Source organism: Saccostrea cucullata, unplaced genomic scaffold, assembly GCF_032062105.1.
Source record: "Saccostrea cucullata isolate Sc308-1 unplaced genomic scaffold, CSIRO_AGI_Scuc_v1 ctg1326, whole genome shotgun sequence".
Lineage (NCBI taxonomy): Eukaryota > Metazoa > Mollusca > Bivalvia > Ostreida > Ostreidae > Saccostrea > Saccostrea cuccullata.
The window spans coordinates 249,947-275,207 of NW_026930693.1; the positions used below are offsets into that span (position 1 = coordinate 249,947).

At 33.6% G+C, this 25,261-nt stretch overlaps 3 protein-coding genes across 3 annotated transcripts; 2 read left to right on the forward strand and 1 right to left on the reverse strand.

Moving 5' to 3' along the window:
* LOC134229643 (AN1-type zinc finger protein 3-like) lies at positions 1-6,810 on the reverse strand. The gene is made up of 6 exons (XM_062711410.1): positions 6,647-6,810; positions 5,882-5,922; positions 4,778-4,837; positions 2,537-2,837; positions 2,164-2,300; positions 1-1,623 (listed from the first exon to the last, which is right to left on the reverse strand). The coding sequence occupies exons 1-6, from the start codon at positions 6,697-6,699 to the stop codon at positions 1,472-1,474; spliced, it is 744 nt and encodes a 247-aa protein (XP_062567394.1). The 5' UTR covers positions 6,700-6,810; the 3' UTR covers positions 1-1,471.
* Positions 6,811-12,409: 5,599 nt separating this feature from the next.
* On the forward strand, positions 12,410-14,025 carry LOC134229628 (ankyrin repeat domain-containing protein 61-like). Its single transcript, XM_062711373.1, has one exon. The coding sequence runs from the start codon at positions 12,410-12,412 to the stop codon at positions 13,733-13,735; it is 1,326 nt and encodes a 441-aa protein (XP_062567357.1). The 3' UTR covers positions 13,736-14,025.
* Positions 14,026-23,567: 9,542 nt separating this feature from the next.
* On the forward strand, positions 23,568-24,957 carry LOC134229624 (neuropeptide Y receptor type 6-like). The gene has a single exon (XM_062711368.1). It carries the CDS (start codon positions 23,877-23,879, stop codon positions 24,945-24,947), a length of 1,071 nt encoding a protein of 356 aa, XP_062567352.1. The 5' UTR covers positions 23,568-23,876; the 3' UTR covers positions 24,948-24,957.
* The last annotated feature ends 304 nt before the right edge of the window (positions 24,958-25,261 follow it).

The following is a 25,261-nucleotide window of genomic DNA, read 5'->3' on the forward strand; positions in this document are numbered from 1 at the left end:
TAAATGAGATTGACTTTTATATAAATTTTCTCTTTAATGACATGCATTCAATCTGAAATCACACATTTTTAACACTAGCTCACATATACATATAATTCTTGCTGTACCACAAAACTAGGTTATCTCCCCTCTCTGGAAGTCATGAAAAAAATAACACATCTCATAGATAATGCTTAAAAAGCACCAAAGCAATGGTGGGTTTTCATACAGTTCTAATTAATTGTGTGAATTTATTGAAGTCTGCCAGACTTCCAAGAAGGGGGTTTTATCTACCAAGGTTACATATCTCTTCTACAGATATTGTCAATACATTGTACATTATGGATCCTCTTTATTAACATAAAATTATTGCTTTCAAATTATTACAGTTAAAATATTATAATTTCATAAACATACTACTGGTATGGGAAAAGAGAAAAAAAATCAAAATTCAGGAGCATAATTTGATATGTTTGGGGATGGGGAGGGGGGTGGGGGGAGAGTTACTTGAAGAGTCAATTGGGAAATACTTTTCTGTTTAATGTTTTTCTTTTGATACTTTTGGATTCTTTGAAAATAACTCAATATTTATTCCGGAGAATCTTAACTCAACATGATTTCTGTCCAAAATGTTTTTTTTTTTCATTTAAATCATAAACATTTATTCAAAGTACCATGAGTACTGCAATATTAATCTGTCCAGTTTGGAAATTCATATAGTCCCATCTGATTTTGCTGACATAAAATAAAAAAAAAATACTTTAAATATTGATGAAAATAAATGTTTTCCCTAAAAAGTTACTCATATTCCATCATTATCAGTATTAAATGTATGGACTTAAAATTACATTGTGTATGACAAAATATGACACCTAAGTTGTAGAAAAGCAAGATGCAGTTAATATCAGTCATTATGAATTCATACCATAATCATACAAACTTCAAACTATCAGACACACAAAATGGGTGTAGTATGACAAACTATGACGTAAAAGATTAGAATCACTTTCATAAAACCTTTCACTTTCATTCACTCTGTAACAATGACACTTCTGAAAATTTCCTTATTTTCTTTGAGGACAGCCAGCCAGACAAAATCATACACGTAAAACTGGAGAACGGTAAAAACAAGAAATCAGCGTGGGGTTAAAAAGGGATTCTGTGACGCATGTAAAACATTAAGATTGAAAAAAATACAATGGCAGCACTCTATATAAAATCTGTAGACCCTTCTGAGAAGTTCATCACATAGGAGTCCTTTTACTTATTGCTATACAAGACTACAAAGCAACAACTTCATCTTCTAAGAAAAATTTACCACATTCTTCTTCCACTTTATAGCAATGTTTTTTTCTCTCTCTTTAAATCATTTTGCATATTTGTTTGAAAAAAAATGAAACTAATGGCTGCCTTGTTAATACTGCAGCCTACATAATATTCAAATATAAACAAAACACATTGGTTAATGCCGTCAGTGGGCGGAGCTAACGACTCAGGAATCGGGGTCAAGCCTCTGGAATGACGTTCCTAAGTGTCTCGTAGGTTTCACCATCTTTTCCCGCGCTTCTCTTCGCCCGTCCTCTTTGTGATCAAATTCGCAATTGTGAAGTTCCGGCAAACGATGCAGAGAACAGAATACATAATCTGTAATAGAAGCCATGATTTAATTAGCTTGTTGTAATGGCAACACAAGCTTAATGAAGTATGTCAAGTGCAAAAAAAAAAAAATATGTAATCAATACAAGTGCAACTATTGTCTAACACATACATGTACAATGTATGTAATCTTAATACTTATATTGATATTAAGTAAATTACCCTATTACATCTGCTGATTTTTATGATATATACTAGTCGTTCACATATAAATTTAAATCTAATAGTATTAGCCCAATATATCAGTAAATGGCTATTTTATACATGATATAATATCTGCTTATTTTTCGGTATCAGTAGATATCAATATACTAAATAGATGATTATCAGTAGATATCAATGTACTGATATATCATAACCCACTGATCAGTATCATTATACTGAAAGATAAAATATCAGTAGAAATTGGTACACTTTACATTAATATTAGAACACATATATATCAATATCAGTAGATATCAGTTCACATAATATATAATCAATATCAGTAGATATCAGTACACTGACATATGACCCCGCTATACTGACCACATTTACATCTGCCAATCTGCCTTTGAGCCAGCTCCAGTTTACATTTACACTGGTAACAGCGTTTCTTATTTTTCTGTCCTTTTTCTGGCGTTGACTCTGGAGTTTCCGTTTCTTTGTCCACTTCTGATATATCACTGCAAAATTGTTGTAAACATGATATTTTGATTTTTTAAAAGTACAATTAATAATCATTTGGATGCTCTTGGAAATCATTAAACAAAATTTTTTTTCAGAAATTGTAACATTATAAAATCTAATGAAAAAATATAGATTAAATTGCTACATTGTAACAATTGTCTCAATTTATGGATTATCATCTGACAAAAACTTGATTTTTGCATCAAATAATGTGTATCTATTGTTTGTGTACCGTTTAACCCCCCTTTTCTCGGGTGTATCCGGAGCCGGTGAATGGGAGGAAGACTGGGGAGGGGGGGATCCGGTTTCTGAGGGAGTGTTTTCTGGACTTTGTTCAGAATCCTTGGTTTCCTTAGAAACACTAGAGTCTTTTAAGCTCTCACTTATTAACTGCTGGGAAGAACAGGGCTGTGATTGGCTCTCTGTGAGAGAACTGCTGTTACTTTTGCCTCCCTCCAGACTTATGCTATGGCTGGTTTGTTTTGCACCCTCCATATGACTGTGTCCACTTTGTTTCATCTGTCTGGCAGTTTCTAAGGAAAAAAAACAATACAGATTTTACAAATCAATACTTAACAAAATACAATATACAGTTATATTACTCTCTATCAGAAAAGCCTATACCGTTAGTAATTTTTCTTGATAAATATATCGAAAGTTGTAACTTGCTAATCCAGTCCTAACCTAAATTTGATAAATTATGGTAAAGATATTACATTTCTTTTCCCCCCAAAAAATTGCTGAAATATTGTCGACTTGGCTTTAAACAATATCAATCAACATTTGTATTAAAATGTAAACCTTCGGTAGGAGATCAAATTTATACAGTGATGGCAGAGACAATTCCTGTCATTATTAAGATAAAATTAAAAACCTTCCTTCTCAAAATGGAATTAAAACAAGGAATCTGTGAGCGAATGCTCACTAGTAAACCCCCACTCTGATGTAAATAAGCACCATCATGTTAATATACTGTTTACACAAGTTCAATTACAGGCAGATGAAGTTGACATGAGATTCATATCAAAATTAAACCCACCATATGACATGCCTCTACAAAGTCGGTAATAAAATTTCAAGCATCTGCTATGAAAATTTAATGAGAAAACTGCTATAAAAATACAGACGCACAGACAAACAGGAAGTTGACATCAGATTTAAACAAAAATGTATCCCACCATATGACATGCCTCAGAGAAGATTTTGTTAAAATTTCAAGCATCTACATTGAGTAGTTGCTGAGAAAACTGCGACAAAAATTTGTTATGTATGAAATGGATAGACGCACAGACAAACAGGAAGTTGACATCGGATTTAAACAAAAATGTATCCCACCATATGGCATGCCTCAGAGAAGGTTGTGTTAAAATTTCAAGCATCTACATTGAGTAGTTGCTGAGAAAACTGTGACGAAAATTTGTTATGTATGAAACGGACAGACGCACAGACAAACAGGAAGTTGACATCGGATTTTAAAAAAAATGTATCACACCATATGGCATGCCTCAGAGAAGATTGTGTTAAAATTTCAAGCATCTAACTTGAGTAGTTGCTGAGAAAACTGCGACGAAATTTGTTATGCATGAAATGGATAGACGCACAGACAAACAGGAAGTTGACATCGGATTTAAGCAAAAATGTATCCCACCATATGGCATGCCTCAGAGAAGATTGTGTTAAAATTTCAAGCATGTACGATGAGTAGTTGCTGAGAAAACTGTGACGAAAATTTGTTTCAGACGGACACACAGACAGACACACAAGGGTAAAACAGTATACCCCCCTCTCCTTCGGAGCGGGGGTATAACTACAGATTGAAGCAAGACTTGGAAATGCTTTATCTACATTTAATATACATAATGTGACTTTGATGCATGTTTAATCTGTCTAAATGGTCTAGCCATGAACTTCATCAATGCATTATTTGTAGCCATTGTTGGAAAATTCTTCTTGCAAATATAAACTGCTGTGACAAAACAAGCTGTATTTGATTTGATGCTGAAGTCTCTTTTCGTGTGACAGCGAAGCATGGAGAAACTTCATGTCTTCTGATCAATGCAAGATGGCAGAATCAGTATCGGGTAAACTATTTTTACCTTATTTTTAAATATCTTATTATGATTCAAGGAAACAAAGCTACCTAAAGGATAACAGGAACGTATACTGATCCATGAATTGCTCCACAACTCACAAAATTAATCTCATGGATCATTATGACCATTTTTTTTTCAAAGTTTATGTGAGCACTGAGGGTATTTTTTACTGTGACAATAATTTTCATTGCAACAACTCAGGCATTTTTTTCAGTGACCACGCATTTTTCAATGTGACAATGCAAACATTTTTTCATTGTGCCAAAACACAGGTTTTTTTTTTTTTTTTATCAAAATGACAAATCAGTTTGACAATGCAGACATTTTTCAGTGTAACTTGCATTTTTTGTGACAATTTTGTTTTCTCCTGGAATACAAACCTGGAGAAATGAGATGATCTGGTGTAGTCTGTAACGCATCATTGGTTTTCTCTATGTGTGCTGAAACAGTAACAATCAGAATTCTGAAGCTGTACTTCATGAAGTTTGTTAAAAAAAAATAATATGAGCATTGATCATTTTCTGCTTCATAATAGAAATTAAAAAGAAATGAACAGAGCTCCAGATAATTTTTTACCCTAAAGTGTATTTACTCCCTGATTTTCAAATCAATGCAGATTTTGATTTTCATTAAAATGATTACAGATTATTTTGTTTATAATGTTTGACGTTTATTTTAATTTTGAGCTTGTACTTGAAGTTCAAGTTTTGAAGAAGGAAAAAACGTTAAAATTCGGTTACTGTATTTATTTAAATAAATTTTTCAAATACCAACAAGACTTTCTGTTGTTTTTTTTGACAAGGAAGATTGTACAGTAGGTCAAGGTCAAGGTACCATAGAGTCAGAGAACTTTTCCTTCATTTAAGATATTGTATCAAGAGTAAACCGAGAGAAAAGAATCTTCGTTAATATGGCAAGTTGAGAGAGATGAAAAATTGGCTATGAACCCATAAGAATAAAATAAAATATACCAAGTGTATAGTCTTTCTACATAGAAATTGATTTTTATCTAAATCTCTTGATATGGAGATCGTCGTCGTCAATACTAGAATATTCCTGGTCACTAAAAGGATTTTTAATCTGTACATCGTTTTGAGAAAAATCAAACACGGAGTTAACCTCTATTCGTATCGTTAAGTAAGTCGTACCTGTATTTTTCAAATTGTTGTATGCAGTACTTTTGTGATGTGATGCGTATCTATGATTGCTAATGCATAATTGTACGCTCTATTTTAATTTTCAATGCATAATATGTAAAATTTAATGCGTATTTACGCAAATACGCACCTTATCTGGAGCTCTGAATGAAGATATTTGTAAGATATGGACATACCAGTAAATAACACATTTATTTATTTTTTATAATTTTAGCATTTGCAAGAACAAGTAGATTCACATCTGATGTAAACTGACACTTGTTTATTCATAATTACAATTTTACTGATAACACTTCAGTTTATGTTAAGTCTTACACAAAAACCTACATTTGTAACATTGTGAACAAAGGCCAAGGGTACTGGAAGACCTGCAAATATAAACAAAATTAAAAGCATTATAAATAAACTCATATTCACACAAATACAAAAAACTATATAGTCTAAGCTCTCATTACGAGCCAAGATGAGGAGTATTTGTCCTTCAGTAACATAATGCAAAAAGAATAGTTTTATTCACCATGTTGAAAGAAAATCATAATAATCATAATACCAGAAAATCATAATAAAAAATAAATACATGATATGAAAAAAACTGATATCATTAGACTATAAAAATCCCAATGTAAACAATGATTGCATAATCAGATATGTATGATATGTCAATATATATAGTACACAAACTACACATTTTATTCATCTCGGTGTTGGGGTTAGTCTTGAAAATGCATTTTATCGCAAACTCTCCTCCTAGCACCATTCCTGTCTTTTGACGGGCTGTGGTAACACGTAATCACCCTGCAACAAGAGCAGGCCTACCCCAACTTGTGTCATGAGGAATTGATCTGATAAATTTGATTGATAAAGCTACAAGCCCGGATGTTCAAGTATTTTTCATCCTTAAATAAAAACTAAAACGTATCAACTTGTTGTATCACACTATTTCTTTTCACTATTCTGCAAAATAGTTGAATTATGGGCGCAGATTCAACAAAACAAGTCCCAACCCACACCAATAAAATCCTAGCGACCCAGACCTGTCCGAGATCAGCTTTCGTCACGGTGGTGATTCAGACTCTTCTGCGTGATACTTACCCCCAAAATCCACACGGACAGCGGGGCTGGTCGTTACTCTTCGATTTCTCCATCACCTATTCCGGTACCATGGGAAATATTCCTTTTCAGGGAATTTTCTCCTAGTGACAGAATGACAATCGACAGCTGGTTGTTGTCAGTTCGAGGCTGTAAAATACTTCCGGTTCAAGGTTCATTTCTTTTTCAAAATCTGAGTTACTTCCCTTAGACCATTATATCACGATTTGGAAATACTTTAGGCCATAAGTCTTAGAGTAGGACATTCCCATACAAACAAACAAACAAACAAATAAATAATAAATAAATAAATAAATAAATAAATAAATAAATAAATAAATAAATAAATAAATAAACTAGAGCCGAGCTCGTTGCAAAGCAACGAGTAGGTCTTCCGTTGGAGCTGTGGACAGGAAGTACAGACCTTGGGTCAAGGTTACTGCACTTTCTAATGTGAACAACCTTTCTTCTCAGTATGAGCCTCCAGTGAATCTTAATTACAAAGTTTTGCTTAAACATTTTTTTCTCTGTCAGTGACCTTGATTTGCCAGAAAGTCCTTTGATCAGGGTCATGACACAACCTCCAATCATAAGTAATCTATGTTTCAAGAGCCTCCAATGATTTTCACTAACTAGTTCATAGCGTGGAAAAGAAAAGATTTCTTCTGTCAGTGACCTTGAATTTAACAGAATAACCTTGGCTCTTTGTCAAGACAAACCCTCAATCTGAAACAACTTTTAGAAATTCATAACTCTGACAGGTGTTTTACAACTTTTCTGTCATTGGCCCTAAATTTGTTAAAATGACCATATTTTAAGTCATCTGAAAACCAGCGGACTATAAGCAATTTGTATCAAGTATGGACTTAAACAAATATAGGCAGAATGAAAAAAAATACTGTTTTCTGAGTCAAAATCGTAAAAAAAAAAACTTTTTGTCACAAGCAATCTCTGTATCAAGTATGAGCTTACAGCTATTCTCGATTACATATAAATGAATGCAACAAAACATTAATTCTTTCTCCAGTGACCTTGAATTTGCCGTACTATTGCCTTGAATAAATACAATGACACATCCTAGGATCACTTGAAATCTTTTTATCGAGTACAAGCTTCTGGTTTCTTTATGCTATAGCCTGACCTTCTGGGAAAGACTTGAAAGGGCAGACAGACATATGGACAGTTAAACAGACCGTTTAATTCCAATTCCATCCACAATATCCCCCCCCCCAAAAAAAAATACACAAACACTTTGCAAGGGAAAACTCTAGTCATGATTTGAAAAAAAGTAATCTTTTTTATATCAGGAAGCTTTCATAAATATGGTTTCTCATTCTTGCCCTGAAGTTCGTAAGAATAATACTTAATAAAACGACCCCTTCTTATTTTTTACTAACGGTTTTCTTCATTGTTTTCATTTTATATCTCCCAAGGTCGCCCGCATAGCGCAGTGATTAGAGCGTCTGTTCTATGGTAGCGAAGTAAGGAGTTGATCCTTACGTCGTGGTTCGAATCCCACTGTGGGACGTGGGGACCTGTCCTACCGATGAGACCGTATAAAACAAGGTCCTGTGTCGCTTTTGGTGCATTTAAATCAATATTGGTTGAAGTAAAGTAACCGCAGATCGCCAGTCCTTACGCTATGAATCGTCAAAACGAAAGTAAAATTACACATTTAGCTAACGAACTATAAAAATTGAAGACTGATTAATGTACATGTAAAATAAATACCCCAGCGTTTTGTTCTAAAGTCAAACCTAAGATATTTTAAAATATTTTTGAAAGATTCTATTTACTTACAGAAAATAATGTTTTCCGTAAGTTTGTAAAATAAGATTTTAACATTCGACCACGCTGTGTAAATTAATATCAACAAGCGATGGAAAGAATGGTTGGTCGCGTAATTGTAAACAAACACAAAACCAAGATAGCTGTTTCAGATAAACATGTATCACGATCAAATTTAAAACGAAGATAAGCCAACATTATATGAACATATTAATCTCAAATATCCGACAATGATAATTTTCCATTAAGGATATCCGATCCTCAGCCAGGAAGGATAACTCCAAAAATTAATATTTAATTTGAAATGCATCAAAATGAAGCTTGAAAATGAAATTTTTTCATGCAACAATTTTCATTTTATTCATCTTTATAAGATTCAAGGTCTTTGGAAGTCTTAGAGAAAGATCTTATAAAAGTTGACATTTGTACCGTATAAAAGGAGAAAAAAATTATATAGTTTTAGAGAAATAAGGTTTTCTTGATTCCAGCGTTATATACCAATGATTATTAGCATGATATGAAATGAAAAGTGAATTGTGGTGTCTTTCAATGATAGCAAAAGCGTTTTACACTATGTACTATAGAATACATGACGGAAATAGAAGACAAAAACTGCCAAATAACTATGAAAATCATGACAATTTCTCTGAATGCCTGGATACCTATCGTTTTTTTAACCTAAAATATATTTGTTGATCAGTTTGCAATGAGAAAATGTATTGCTGATATTCCAATTCGCTTTTTCTGCAAAAATATTGGGAGATTTGATAATTTTCCCTATATAATATGATTTACTTTAATCTATAACTTTAAAAAAATATTGTGGATAAATTTACATAACTTTGTGGATTCAGAGATACTTTTATGAGTATTTTTGATTACTTAACTGCTAATTTTATATACCTGAGGATCGGACTACCTTAATTGTGATAATTGTGAAATGGTTTTAATACACAATTATTTTGCCAATGACTTCGGGGTCAAAGGTTCGCCGCGGCGTGTCGCTTTAGATTTTCTTGGACGCATGTAATCGCAAGATTACGCAATGGTCAGCACACTTAAAATCTGAGTTCCAAGTGAATGTGAGAATTGCGCAGTCAATATTTTTTGTATTATTTGACTCTTTGAAAGTTTTTTTTATGAGATCCGGGCGTGTATATGGTTTTCGTTCATAGTGTTTGTGTTCATACTTTAACGAAGAAAAGATACTCGTGTTTTTTTCTAAAACTCTTTCTCTTGGAAAGATCTTGATTAATTAAAGGAAAGTGATGCCATTGAATACTCTGAACGGGAACCAAAGAACACGTTTAGAACCTAATTAAATAAAAGAGATATGATACAGCATTGTAAAATATTTATTACTTAGGGCAAGTTTACTTCAATTCTGGGCATAAAGACTACAGAGTTTTCCTTCAAAAGCAAGATGAGAACTGTCTAGCTTTCATTCCTATAATACATAAGACTCAAACAAAATAATATTTTCATAGGACAGAGATAGTATCAAGATGCAATTTTATATATTAAAAAATGAATTTAACCATTCTGTGTTTTTATTTGTGTATAACTGTAGGTCGCTGGATTACCCGTCGATTGATTCCCGGTGACGGACTTTGCCCCGCGCTATCGAGGGAGGCGTGTTATATAATTGTAAACAAACAAGGTGAATGTAATCGGAAAAACGCTACCTGTTTACCTTGCCTGCTTACGCAATATTCCAGGCATAATCGAACAAAACAGCATTTTCATCAGATCAAAAAGGTGTAAAAGAACAATTTTGTTCGTAAGATCTAGATCGAAATATTTACCGTTTTTGAGTTATAAAGCAAAAACTTTCAAGTTCCATAGAGCCCTAATTATAGGGGCCAGCCCCTTTTGAATATTATTATATGAAAGCCCTTCTAATTATGCACAACTTTTGTTCATTATGTCTTAACAAAATATTTTTAGTTTTCAAGATAAAAAGGAAAATATGTGTAAATTTTCGTTCTTTAAGGCGTTCTAATTTTTGACCCCTATATAGCGCCATTGTTAATACAGAAATCGAAAAACAAAAACCGATGTGCACAACTTCAATCCTTCTGTTACCAAAAATCAGTAAAAATTCTGCTTCAGCTTTTGTGGTCTCTGAGCCTTTATCCGGAAACGAAAGCCTATAAATTTTCGTTTAAAGGGAAATAACTCAAAACCGGAAGTGATTTTTTGAAATTTTAGTCAGCATTCTGGTAGAGTTTAGAAACGTCTATAACCTCTGAAAATTTGAGCGAAATCCGTTGAGAAATGAGTGAGATATGAAGCCTCACAGTTGGCGGTCTAGGAAGTAGAAGAAAAAAAAAGAATAATAATCTTTACCATCAGAATCAGTAGAAGGTCTTCCGTTGGAAACGGAAGACCTTAATAAATAAATAAATAAATAAATTACATAGGTAACTAAAAAAGAAAAAGGAACAATTATATTAGATGATTCTTGTTTCTCAATTAGGAAATACTGATTTATTTGATATCCCCGCCCTTCGAAAATGTCTTTAAAATGTAGTAAGTTGTACCTCATGGAACCATAAGCGCTTGGTTTCAGGATAATGTATTATGTTTTTTTCTAGGTCTGAATACCCTCATAAAAAAAAATTCTTTTAAATTAGCACGTTTCAAAAATGTCATTTTCACTGTACATGTAAAATATGACATTTTTAAAACGTGCTAATTTCAACGAATTCTTATTTTTATTTTAATGAGGGTATTCAGCCGCACCTAGAAAAACACATTTACACAAAATACACTATCCTGAAACCAAGCGCCTATGCATGTACAACAGGAATTTCTTCTTTCAGGCCTAATACATATACTAAAGTATGTACTTTAAAAGTATAAAGAAATTGAGGTTAATCATAATGGATAGACTCATAGAGCCAAAATAACATGTATAGCCTTGAAAATGTTAGTACATGTATGTTCAGTTACTCAGAAATATTTGTTTTAATATTAAGCAAGCAATCAAGAGAAAAAGAGGTCTTTCTCTAGTAGATCTTTGTGGACTTGAGGATGCTCTTTGTCACACAATTTTTTAGAATAATTTAAATATATCAATCAGAAGTATTACATACTTTTCTTAACATTATTCAGGTTACTAATTTAAATGTAAATCTATGAGAAATATTGCTGATTTCTGAAAAAAAAGTTTGTGTTATGTATCCTTAATTTAAATAAATGTCTTTCCACAAATTTATTTAAAAATAAAAATACTACATAATTTATTTTTAAATAAAATTTGTGGAAAGACAGTAATATGATGATATTTGTATCATATGTGTTAGTTTATACGCTTAATTAAGAATTTTCTTATCATACTAAAACTACGATTGGTTCTTTAAAAATAAGGGAATGCGTATAATTTCTTAATTCTACAAAATCATTCAAAATTGTATTTAAAAACCAAGTACATATAGATACATAAAAATTAATAAAATACATCACAAAATTTCGGAATAAATAAAGGTATAGATAAACAATTTCTACGACTGAATATTTGGGAAAAAAATTGTTACAATGTGTACATGACGTTTGCTATTTATAAGTCATACAATTGTGTAAAACGATGTCAAAAAATTATAGTTAATATTCGAATAAATAAATATATAGTCGATAATGGGAAAAAAAATTACGGAGAAGACGCCTTTCACTTCCAAATTTTGTTAGTGAAATAAAAAATTTGTGATTACTCCATAAAGGGAAGAGAAGTTTTGTCAATTTGACAAATGTATTTTGTGGGTAGCATGGGACAAGAACAAGTGTTCAAATATGTGGTTTATCATTTTCTCTTTTAATATAAAAGAGAAGTTGTGTTTTCAAGTTTAATGTTTTATTTTTATAGCCGACAATAATAATGTATAAGGAAACCAAACGTTCACATGACGTTATTTCACGCGACATGTACCTATAAATGACGTCATAATCCAAATGTCAATTTCAAATAGGGTTATAGAAATGAACACGTACAAAGATAACAAAGACGATGAGAACTTCGCTGAAGCGACACGGGTGACGTTTGACGATTTTTACAGACTGATCCTAAGTGACGACACAGATGAGGTTGAGCGAATTCTAACGAGCGGGGAAGAAATCAACCTTAACACGATTCACCAACAGAACACTCCCTTGGAACAAGATGGGCAGGGGCCTACTGTCCGGATGCCGCTCCTTCACCTTGCCTGTATGTACAAACGTCTGAAGATTGCCGAGTTGTTTTTGGATTACGGCGCAGATCCTCTCTATAGAGACGATAACGAGCAGAAGACCCCCGCCTGGACTCTCCTCATGTACTGGATGGTACCAGACCTGCCAGTGAACACGGTGTCGTGCGACGAGGAGGATGTGGATGAAATACAGAAGGCCTTTATAAGGAATCGCAGACGACACCTTTGCACCGCCACTTCCCTTCTGGATATGCTTCTTGAGCATTCAAATGATCCAGACCAACCAAGCATTACTAAGGGAAGGACCTTGTTACATTTGTGTGCTCAAAGAAACTTGGTCAATCCGATTGAACATCTGAAAAAGTTCAAAGCCTCCATGAATGAGCGGGACCAGGATATGTATACTCTGGCGATGCTTGCTGCCTTTCACGGAAACATGGAAAGTCTCATGGAGATGCTGCGTCTTGGGGCGAGTACACGAAAACGGGACAACGCAGGTCGTAACATTGTCCACATCTTAGCGGGCTCTGAAAGAATCACGGCAGCGCAGATGGCATTCATGTTCAAGAAGTTTCCTTCTGTAACGGAAATTATCAACGAACAGACACACAATGGAGAAACTCCTCTTCACCATTGTGTCGTGCGCGGAAACGGCGAGAAAATTCACTTGCTGCTCTCTAATGGCGCCAAAAGTTCCATCAGAGACGTATATGGCCAGACACCTTTGTATCTTTTGCTAAAATTACATAGTATAGTTTGTGTCTATCTGGGCTTCATGACATTGCTTTCAGAAACAACCCAGTTGAGCCTAAAGGACGCCGAAGGAAACTATCCAATCAAATTGATGGAGGACTCCCCACGTCACGTGAGGCGGAAGTTGCTAAAGATGAGCCGCAATGCACCCCGCCTGTACTTCCTCTGTTTACAGAAGATGCACAGCTTACTGGCCAAGCCGCAGGACGTGTCTACCACCTCCAACATGTACCGAGACAGTAAAATGGTGTCCATCACGGACGCCCTCAAACTGGACTGTCCGAGAGAGCTCGTTATGGACATCCTGACCTACAAGCATACCATGCGCAACAAATGGTCCCACCTCATGTTTAGGCACCTATGAAGAAGAAAGAATGAAAGTTAAAGCATTTAATTGATATATGTAATATAAATTTATTGAAAAGTTTTTTAGATAATAAAACACAGTCTTTTTCTTATGCTCATCCCCCTTCTTTTACTTAAAAAAATCCGTTTCCAACATTATAGTATTTTTGTTGACGAATATGGACGTACAATACAATAGAAGTTTGAATGACAATATAGCCACTCATCAATGTACTTGTAGAAAAAAAAACTCGTTTAATTTATCTGACAACATACATCCATTAATGAGATAAACAATCTAGGCACTTGGACCAGAGTTGTTTAGATTTAAAACAAATGCTTGTTGGACCTACTCATCATCTAAGTTTTTATGTGAAATAGTCTGAATGATTTTATTATATCGTTCATGGTGGTCTATTTACTTAAACCCTTGATTCCGATAACACAATCCTAGCATTCATTCTGTGTGAATAATTTAACAGTTAAAAATGTAAAACATACCGTTTCATTTCAATGCTAAGAAAAAAAAATTGAATTGACGTCATTTAAAGGAAGCAGTTGAAATGTTGACGTCACGATTGATGACAGACTGACTCAAAGAGACCGGAAGAAAGGATATCTGTACTCAATCCGGGTTTACATCTTTTTATTCTTATCTGTATGTCAAGTACACGACTATCCTGACTGACCGATTCCCTGGATTTACAGTAATATGACATTGAGCTAGGTCCCCTAAAGATTTCTTTCTCCGCAAACCACGGAAGAAGGTAGTTGCCAGGTAGGAAAAAAATTATCTGGCGGCCGCCACATAAATAACTGGTGGCCGCTACATAATTTTTTTTTTACCTGGCACCTGCCTGGCAAACAAATACCTTAGTTCTTTCTCTTTTTTTCAAAAAGGAATTTAACAAATTCTGTTGCCAAGGAAATTTTATTTATTTTGTTTTCCAACCGTGAAAATCTAAAATTGAACAAAACGGTTTTGCAATAAATCATAAAATTCAATATGCTAATTACCTGTAAATAAAACCATTTTAAAAATTATACTGCAATAAAACTATTGCATGATGTGTGAGTTTTATTATCGTCATTATACCATAAAATCTCAGTTGATGATCAAGATAAAAATTAATGACTTTGGTATGCACCCGTCTCCTGTTTCTTATAATTATGTTGGTTACGAAGTTTGCGTCTGGAGCCTTACGTTCTAGAATACTGTCCATACCTACACCCAATTAGTGCATTCTGACGATTGTCGGCCTTCTGGCATGATGGAAATAAAGCATCCTTCACAAACAACCATGTACAATCACTATATATTATAATCTTTAACGAGTGAGGAAATAGAGACATGACGAATTATTTTTTGTTTTTTTAGCTATGCCCCCCGTGTAAACTGCGTTTCTTTTGCGGCGAAGTATTGATTTGTTACGGCATTTGTCTGGTTCTTGGTAAATCATTTTGTCAGTTAGACTTGTAGAATGGAATTTAGTCCAATTAACTTCCATAATAAACCGAGTGTAACCCTTAATAAAGCCGTAATCGATCTAAACGAATGTCATGGGGATTTAGGGATTCCCAAAACGTAACAATGCTAACGAGGGAGACGCAAAATATTCGGTCAGGTTTCTCTGTTGTCCAAATCCTATATCCTCACAGAAATACATTACGTCCATTTGTCAGTTTCTCATTCTATAAAAAAAAAGATGGGGAGGTTTGGATTACGGTCAGACAGACAGACAGACTAGCATCGAGTTCTTTATCTGGTTTGATTTAAAAGAGCATTAAAGGTTGAATAAGTGGGGAAAAAAAAGAAGAACTAAGGCCCCTACTACGGTTTGGAAGTTACCGATAGCTATATTGAAAAATTTATGAACGTATATTCTGAAAAAAAAATCTGAAGAACTATTAGAAAAGATCAAATCATTTTTTTTCCTGCTCAAAGCCAACCAAATATTAAAGATGAGTTTTGAATAATTTTAGACATTTTACTCACAGAAATGTTTAAAGATGGGACCTTCTGATACACTAGTATCACAGATATTTTTTAAAATCTAAATTAATGTAAAAAAGTGAAGATAAACTGCTGTGATCGATCTCAAATACATGTATATAAATAATACAAATATGTACGATGTTCTCGGTGCTCGGAAAGAAGCAAAAGACGCTTTTCAATAATTTATAGTCTGAATGATTGAATTTAAATATTCTATTTGAATTAAAACACATGTACGTAAATTTTTGTCCAATTTCTTTGTTGAAATTGGTGATTGATCAAATATTCTCGATATACTTGTATCTGAATGTCGAACTGAAGGCCACATCTATACATGTAGTTAGTGTTTTCCTCATCTGGTGAATTCAGAATTAATTGATATCTTGTGATAAAAACTTACTTGATTTTTTTAATACATGGAATTCATTTCAATTTATTCACGAAATTAATTTGAAACTTTTTTTTCATAATCAATTAAACAGCTCCTGACTTAAATGGATGATAAAAGGCTAACCCGTTTATTTTGTTTATGTTCAAGTCTCGTTCAGAGTTACATTGGTAAATTTATGGTCATTAGAAATATTATACAAGAATTAGTAAGACTTCATGAAGAATATGGTCATAGCAGGCAAGGTTTTAACAATAAAATCTCTTTTTGTAAGTCATGTTTGATTCCAATGGGCATAAAACTATGCCCCTTTATTTGACGAAATGTAAAAAAAAGTCTTTAAATGGAGTCTCTGTAGTTTTGCCTCAAAGCAAGGAATATATAGAGCATCATATAAAGTTACTTTGTTTAACATCCCCAAGTCTTTACAGAAGTAGGGTGGTGGAGAAGTCCCCCCCCCCCTTGAAGTATTAATGTAGTTTTTAGATATACATGTACATGTATACCCATATGTAACTCAGCTCCCATGCTTCATGTTTAATTACATTTAATTACATTTAAAATTTCAAAAAAGTTTGAAACCGTCTAAGTTAAGGTTTGACTGTTTATTTTCTTTCTATTTGCCAAAAGACGTACATGTACTGATGATTATTGAGAGAGAGAGAGAGAGAGAGAGAGAGAGAGAGAGAGAGAGAGAGAGAGAGAGAGAGAGAGAGAGAGAGAGAGAGAGAAACTGCTTAAACATATACACTGTATATGCATAGTCGGAAAATGTTTAAAATGAAATATATGGAGATAAAGAACAGTATTGAAGCTCAAACACCATTAAACAATACAAAATAGGAGCATAAGAAACACGGACCTCTAAAAAAAATGAGAGGTGGGATCAGGTGCCATGGAGGAGTGAGTATTCCCTGCCGAAAAGTCACACTCGCCGTATTTTCCTTGTCATGATCGTCAAATAACGGAAAAATCCGTCGTCAATTCAGTGTATAAGATATGGACTAAAATAAGTATGAAAAACGTTAGTCAGCATGCATTTGACTTCATAATGAATTAATTATTATTATTACTGAGAAAGCCATTCTATCGACCATAAAACTTACGAACTGATGACTTAAAATGAGACTACTGATATATTTGTTTCAGCAATTTGTTAATTATTTACTTCGTTTTAGAAATTGTTCATATGCAGAGCATGCTATTGCATTTCCAATTAACTGATATAAACCCCATTTGCAGGTGATGAAGGTATATTACTGCATAAAAATGGTAATTGACGATTGAAAAATTAAAGTCACCACGTTTATCGTAAAAGCTTGGTACTTAGATATTCATTTTCAAGTAAAATATCTAAATCTATGAAACAGATGTGTCAGACTGTGGTATCTTTTACTTCAAGCTCACTAGAATATATCGGATCAATATCGTAGTCGTATTATATACATGTACTAACTAGTGGTTTCTTTTAGAGAAATTGATTAACAATACAGCTTTTGAATTTAGCTCATACTTAGATGAATAAAAAGAAGTACACAGGTGAAATATTTTCCTTGTAACAAATATCGAACAAGCTCAGCAAAATTCATTTAATTGGTTTTAACTTCTACCAATGAAAGTACAAAGACAGTATCTCATAGATTCGCTTTCTATTTTTTTTTTTAAATTTGTTTAACTTTTCAAAAGATAGCACTAGAAGTTATGAATGGATAAAAAGGGTTATCAAATGGAAAGAAGATATTGATAAGAGTTTGATAGCTTTGGTAGAACATGAAAAAGCTGAAGTATCTTTAAAGGTACTTGAACACAGATTTGAAGTTAATATTTTCTCATTTTTTTCTGTATAATATCACGAATTATATATTTTAATAGCATTTCACACAAAAATTAATTAAAAATCTTATTTCATTTAAAAGTTATTAAAACTTTAATTTTTTTTTTTTTGGGGGGGGGGGTTGATTGACACATCCTTGCACTTTCACAAATTTTAACTTTATTCATAATTCTTAGGAAAAGTGGCAATTTTGATGTGTTTTAATGAGAAATATTAAAACTTTTATCAAGAAAAATAATTTTATTCAGAGTAGAAATGTTAGTAACCAAAACACCTTCACAAGTATCGTCATTCCGAACTAAGAGATGTGTACAGAGTTTAGCAAATCGAGCACACTCGTGTTATGTACACAGTTTTTGTAAACAGGGCTCGAGTTCTGTTATTGTTTATATCGTCGCTGTAATATCAAAATGTCGTAAGTCGATTTTTGGCGCGAAATTTTTATTGCTATTTTGGAATCTGCAATATCGAATACATGTTCTGTCTAAACGTCAAGTCTCTGGGCCAATTAGAAAGTGAGATACAGACGTGTGATAAAGGCGCGTATGTCCATTGGATGCATTATTTTTTTTCTAACAAAAGGTCGTACGTCTCTGGGCACTGACAAAGATGTCACTGGCAGTCTGATATCAAGGAAAAAATTATAATTTTAGTTAAATCTTTTATAATTTTTACTAAAAAATGTGTTCAACATACAAAACAAAGTATATTTATTTAATAAACAGAAAAATCAATAGAAAGATTGATGAAAAGTTGGATGCTAGGTTACTTCATTACAAACTGAATTGTTTTCGCAGTTTGTAACTGTAATCAATTTATGAGTATGTTAATTCATATAATACATTTTAGAGCGTTCTAATATCAGATCCGTATGCTTACAATACATTGCAAGGGTTTGCTTCAATGCTTTTCTGGAGATACGACAATTTGTACTGAAAAAACATCCAGGACAGAAAGGAAAACACTAGACATACGACATTTTGAAAAAAATTATGTTTTTTGTCTCTCCTGAAAAGTTGTGGTTTTTGACTTACGACAATTTGATATTACAGCGACGATATTTAGAATTCACCGGGTGCTTTCAATCGTCACAGTCTGCTTACCACAACTGCACGGACTGACAATATATTGTGTGTTTGTTTTGCTTTCGAACGTGTCTACTCTGAATTTTCTGGATTATAGTATTAATATTTTTCATTTATACAAAACGAGATTGCCACTTTTCCTAAGGATTAAGAATAAAATGAAATTTGTGAGAGTGCAAGGATATGTCAATCAAACCCGCCGAAAAATTTGAAATTTCAATATCTTTTAAACGAAATAAGATTTTTAATTAATTTTTGCGTGAAATGCTATTAAAACATATCAGTCGTAATATTATAGAGAAAATAATAACTTCAAATCTGTGTCCAAGTATCTTTAAGACTGGAAAAAGGACGGGTATAGCGCGTTTACTAAGGATAACATATACAATTTCTTTAAAAAAATTAATTCTTTTCCCCTGTATTTTGTAACGTTTTCTGAAATAGAATCTCTTATTATCTGTGCAAAATCCTTACGCACGATAAAAAAAGATGTCTAAAAATCAGAATTTTGTTGATATAGCGGCTCTCTATCTTGGCTATGTTAAGTTATGTATGTTACATAAATAGACGTCAAAAAATTATCCGAGACACGACTGCGCTTACTTCCTAAACCATAATTATGCAATTTCAAGAAGTATAAGAAAACCCAATGATTAAATGAACAAAAAATCATATTTTAAGGGAAGGGATGAAGGTATATTGCTGCATAACAAAGGGAAGTTGACAATTGAAAAGTATAAGTCACCTCGATTGTCAAAAAGATTGGTTTTTAGATTACGATTAACGTCCTTTTCAAGTAAAATATCTAAATATGAAAGACATATACCTGACGCTGAGATATCCTATACTACAAGCTCACCGGAATATATCATATGGGCAAAGGAATGGAAATAGTCATTGTTAATTGACAATGCGTCGTCGATATATCTAAATGCTGAGTTAAAGGCCACATGAAGTGTTTTCTTCTCTTCACGTATAGGAGTTTGGACAAATTCTACATCATATGAACACAAAAATAGCTCTGCTAATAGCGAGGCGCAATTGGTACCCATGGGAAATTTAATAGACTGTTGGAAAATCTGGTGGCCGTAAACCACGATGATATGATATAGTCAATAAGAAATTCAAGCATCTTATTGAGGTCAACTTCAAAGTACCCATGTGTACAATCAGAATGTATTTTTATATAATAATTTTGAAAATGACAAATAACAAGGTAAGTAAATCAACAAGTTCCATTTGTATTGAAAAAGCAACTGCCAATGCTATTAAAAGCCTGGACAATAATTTTTAAGCTGTTGATTTTGGTAGAATCTTGGGATTTAGAATTTTCAGAAAGTTCCTTGGATTTTAAAGTATCCACATGAAATATATAGATATAACGAACAGTATTCAAGATCAAAAGTCCATTAAACAATACAATTTAGAAGCACGGCAAATACGAACCTCCAAAACACAAGAAGCGGTACATGTATCAGATGCCAGGAGTGAGCATACCGTGCCAACCGGGTCAAATTCTCCGTGTGCTCCTTGTGATAATCGCGAAATGATGGAAAAATTCGTCTTTAATTTAATGTGTAAATAGTGGGCTAACAATTAATATGAAAACACCAGTAAGCATTTGACTCAGTGATAAATTGTATTTGCTAGCACGACAAGGTCATCGTATCGACCATAGAACTTACGAAATGATTTACACCACTTCACGAATATACTTTTGCACAATGCTCTGCGAGTTTCTCCTTTACTACTGTCAATATCTTAGTGAGGAGTAAAGAAAGTGCCCAGGCTTGGTTGAACATTTAATGGAACCCGCTGTATATATCTTTGTAAAGATTTTTATGAAGTTTTGAAATTCAATATAAATGTGGTAATTCAGATTGATTTTGGTTGTTTGAAATTGATTTTGGTTGTTTGAAATGTTATTCAAATTTGACTTATGATTTTGATTATGACAACAAGCACACGGCGGGTGTGACCGGTCGGCAGGGGATGCTCACTCCTCCATGGCACCTGATCCCACCTCTGATGTTTCGGAGGTCCGTGTTTGCTCTGCTCTTATTTTGTATATTTGTTTAATGGACGTTGAGATTGAATACTGTTCGTTATTTCCATATCCTTCTTTGAAGAATTTCTTCCTTAGAAAGGGAACTATGATAAGTATACGTTGATTTACCACTGTTAGAATTAATATTTCAATTAAGTACTTAATGAGGCCACAAAGCGATAATCATTTTGCAATCCCTCGTCTAGCAAAGACATTCTTTTTCAGCATACGATGTTCAGGTCATAATTTTTTAAAGAAATGGAAATCAGATACATTCAGTTGTAAAGCCTTTTTATATTCATTCAGTTCAATGTGATTTAAATTAATTTATTGATATAATGAGATTGCCCATGTACTAAGAATTTTGTTCATGACCGAATATTTCCAGAGCAGATGGTGCAAAGCAAAAACTTCATCAAAGAAAATCATATTGTCGAAACTCTTGAGCGAAGCAAGTATAAATCTGTAACATCTGCATAAGAGCAATAGATTTATGATAATGTTTTCATTTGACACTCGTAAACGAGGCAATATGGACAGGTTTGTAAAAGTGCGGGCTCTTTACTTAGTCACCAATTCTGAATCAGCTGATCGGTGAAATATACAATGACAGAACAGAATACTGCTCACTATTAAGTGTTTATTTCACTTCTAAGCTAGTGTTCGATGTTTATACGAGTCTTTTAATCAACATCAATCGCTGCTTCTTTTTCTATTTCTTCATCCATCATTATTCATCTCTTAAGTGTTTGCATTACCTCACGGCAAATATTTATGAGATGTTTGTGTTTGAGCGTTTTTATCATTAAGTCTTGATGTCTCAAACGTTTTAGATCTAATACATCATTATTATTGTTGCATTCATTAAAGTACATTGTATCTTGATTATCTTTTTAATCTTTTTATTTGTCATGCACACGTTATACAAGTAGAGCATACAAACGCCTTCATATGAGCATGTAATACGCGTATAATATTTACTCATAGAATATTGTTTTGGATAGAGATTTTAAAATGATACATTGATTTTAAAAACAAAACAGAATTTTTTGTGATTGATTTGTCATCTGAATATGGAAACGTGAGCTAGTTATTTATGACATTTTAAAAAATTAAGACAAATTAAAGATCAAGCAATAAATTTCTCGAGTTTTGAAAAGTCATTTATTGACAAACGCTATAGATGTATCTAACCATTAATTTACAACCACAGAACGATTCTTCTTTATTTCGTAAAGAGAATACTTTGAATAAATACAGCTTCATATAATTACATACACAAGTCTGCTAATTTATCAACACAGTTAAGGATCCTACGAAGTACTACCAGTGGCCATAAAGACTCTAAAAATTGTTGGAGAACCCATTCTTTAGCGGCTAACATCCTTGAGTGGCGAAGTAAATTGAACCTGATCGGTCATCCCAGACATTGAATTTTAAAGAGATGTCCACGTTATTTGTATTCTACGCAAACCAGGCAAACAGCTGTGCGATCTTTATACATGTAGTTGGCTTTTTGTCGATAAATGCAAACTTTGAATTAGTATTTAAACTAATAAGGCGAATCATTCATCGCCTGTACGAATTAAAAATGACAAAATCTTTCGTAGAACCTTAATTTGATTCCCCCAGATTAAAAATTATTTGAACTGGATTTTGAAAATTTTCTTTATTGTAGATAGACTGATTTTCTGTTGCATGTTAAAATTTTGGAGAGTTAAAACGGATCTGCATGTGTTTTGTTCTAGTCACACGCAGGGTAACTTGAGAAAAAGTCGAAGACCGATGGGTTGAGTTCAATATAACAGCATACACAGGGCCGAAAGGGATGAATAGGGCCGTAATTACCACTTATGTGCAGAAAACAGTCCGCATTTATTTGTTTACGTTGATTAGGGTGAGAACTTTGAAGAATAGATAACCACGTGATTCTTGGAATATCTTATGTGTATCTTTAAATCCCAAAATTTAAAGTACGTCATAAATGATGTAAATATATTGGGAAAAAGTAGACATTGTAAGTTTGGGATTTGTCATTTTGTATAATCTTTGTTTATTGACATTTTGATATAAAAAAAAAACTGGGACAATCGATATACGTAGATGATGGACAATACTAGTTATACAATACCGTGTTTTTACACTAAACGACCTCCATAAAAGTGCGATTAATCGGTCGCAAGTATGAAATGGGATACTAATCTAAATTAAAGCTTTTAACATAGAAAATGTAATCCAGCAATACACCTCTAGTAGAATCCCCTAGAGAACTTCGATAAAGTATATATGAAGGACCTTAAATTAAAATTAAAACTCTGAAATGAAAATATCAGACTTTTTTACCTAAAAAATACACAGAGTATAAAGTTTTCAGTTATCGCAATCTTATATTTTCGCCCACACTGCAACATGTGCAATTTGAAGTGCAATGACTTTTATCAGAGACACGTATATAAAAGCAGTGGTAACGACACATGCCTGATCACTTCCATCCCAGTCAGCTGTGCGCCTGGTGCTCCCTCGTGATAAACTGTGTATTTATCGATCTAATGATCCAGAACGGTGATCAATTCACAGTCTCAGAAGAAACCATTAATTAATTCAGTATAAACAAACGTTACGAGAACGCTAATTAAATTTTGATAACCTTAATTATTCGCGTGGCGGCGCAACACGGGGGTCGGTAAATTCGCGTGAGGAATGCTGAAGGTTAGAGAGAAGATAGATTGGGTTATACTGTAAAGTGTGTGATATTATTATCTTCTATATAACTAATGTGTTGAGTGTTCTTATGCTAAGTGGCCAGAGATATGGACGAGAACTACACGATTCTCAATACCACTTTGTCGGAAGGAATATACACGGAGAAGGAATTTTCTCGACACACCCTAGCGCTCTATACTCCGGCCATTATCTACACTGTCCTTTTGATGGTTTCAGGAATTTTCGGAAACTCTCTAGTTTGGATTATTTATTACTGGAAATGGAAGCACATGTCCACCCGTATATTCATTCTGTCGCTTGCCATGTGTGACCTCATTAATTGCGTCATTACCATGCCTACAGAAATCACAATCATTGTGGGTAGTTCTCTTTTTCATATGGGATTTATTTGTAAGATTTCTCGATTCACTACTTATATGTGTAATTCTGTGTCCACCCTTGTTTTAATTGCCGTAGCTGTTGACAGATATCAAAGGATTTGTTGTCCCCACCGCCCTGTGATGACGTCATCCAGCGCGCGCCGAAGCGTCGCCTGGTTGATTGGAGTGTCTTTACTAATAACATGGCCAGCTATCGTCTTATATGGAAAACATACGGTGACAATATCATCTCATGGCGCCAATTTCTCACTTCCAACGTGTCAGATTGACGATAGTTATGTTCACACTAAATACCCCTTGGTCCTCTTTGGGATCCACGCGGTGGGGACACTTATAACCTTCACCTCGTTCATCATTCTATATTCATGTGTCGCAGTAGCCGTGCGACGTCAACTGAGTTTCCGTAAAAGATCATCCTCACGCCATACAAGGTCAGAAGAGGGGTGCGGGAAAACCATCCTTAATCCTTCCTGTGTGTCTGCGGTGGAGCGAAGCGTCCGGACGACCGTGATTCTGTCTGTTGTGACGTTTTCCTACGTTCTGACGTTTTTACCGTTTATTGTGCTCGCTATCCATCGAACTCTTCACCCTAGCTTCTACCAAACCCTGACTGACCCTGCTAAGATGGCATATCAAGTGATTCTGCGTTCTTATCTTCTTAATTGCTGTATAAATCCTATTATTTATTCCTTCTTAAACACCGATTTTAGAAAACGATCCGCTTCTTTGTTTAAACAAGGAGTTTGTAAATTTATATCAGGGAATTATGAACTGTGATCAACTTGTTTCCAAATATAGATTATTTTTCTAACAAGGTAAACTTTCTTATTTCTTATGTAAAACATATGGAGATAACGAACACTGTTCAAAATCAAAAGTCCATAAAACAAAAATGAATACAGAATTAGAACAGAGCAATCACGGACCTTCAAAACATCGAGAAATGCAAAGCAAAAGAGATGCCCTTTACATATTCCAATAGTTTGGAGTCTTATGTAAAACAAAATGTGTCAGTGCTCATGTAGCATTTTGATTATACAACTCTTTCCTCTTTATTGAAGTTTCGTTTTTATTCTTCATTTAATGAGGAT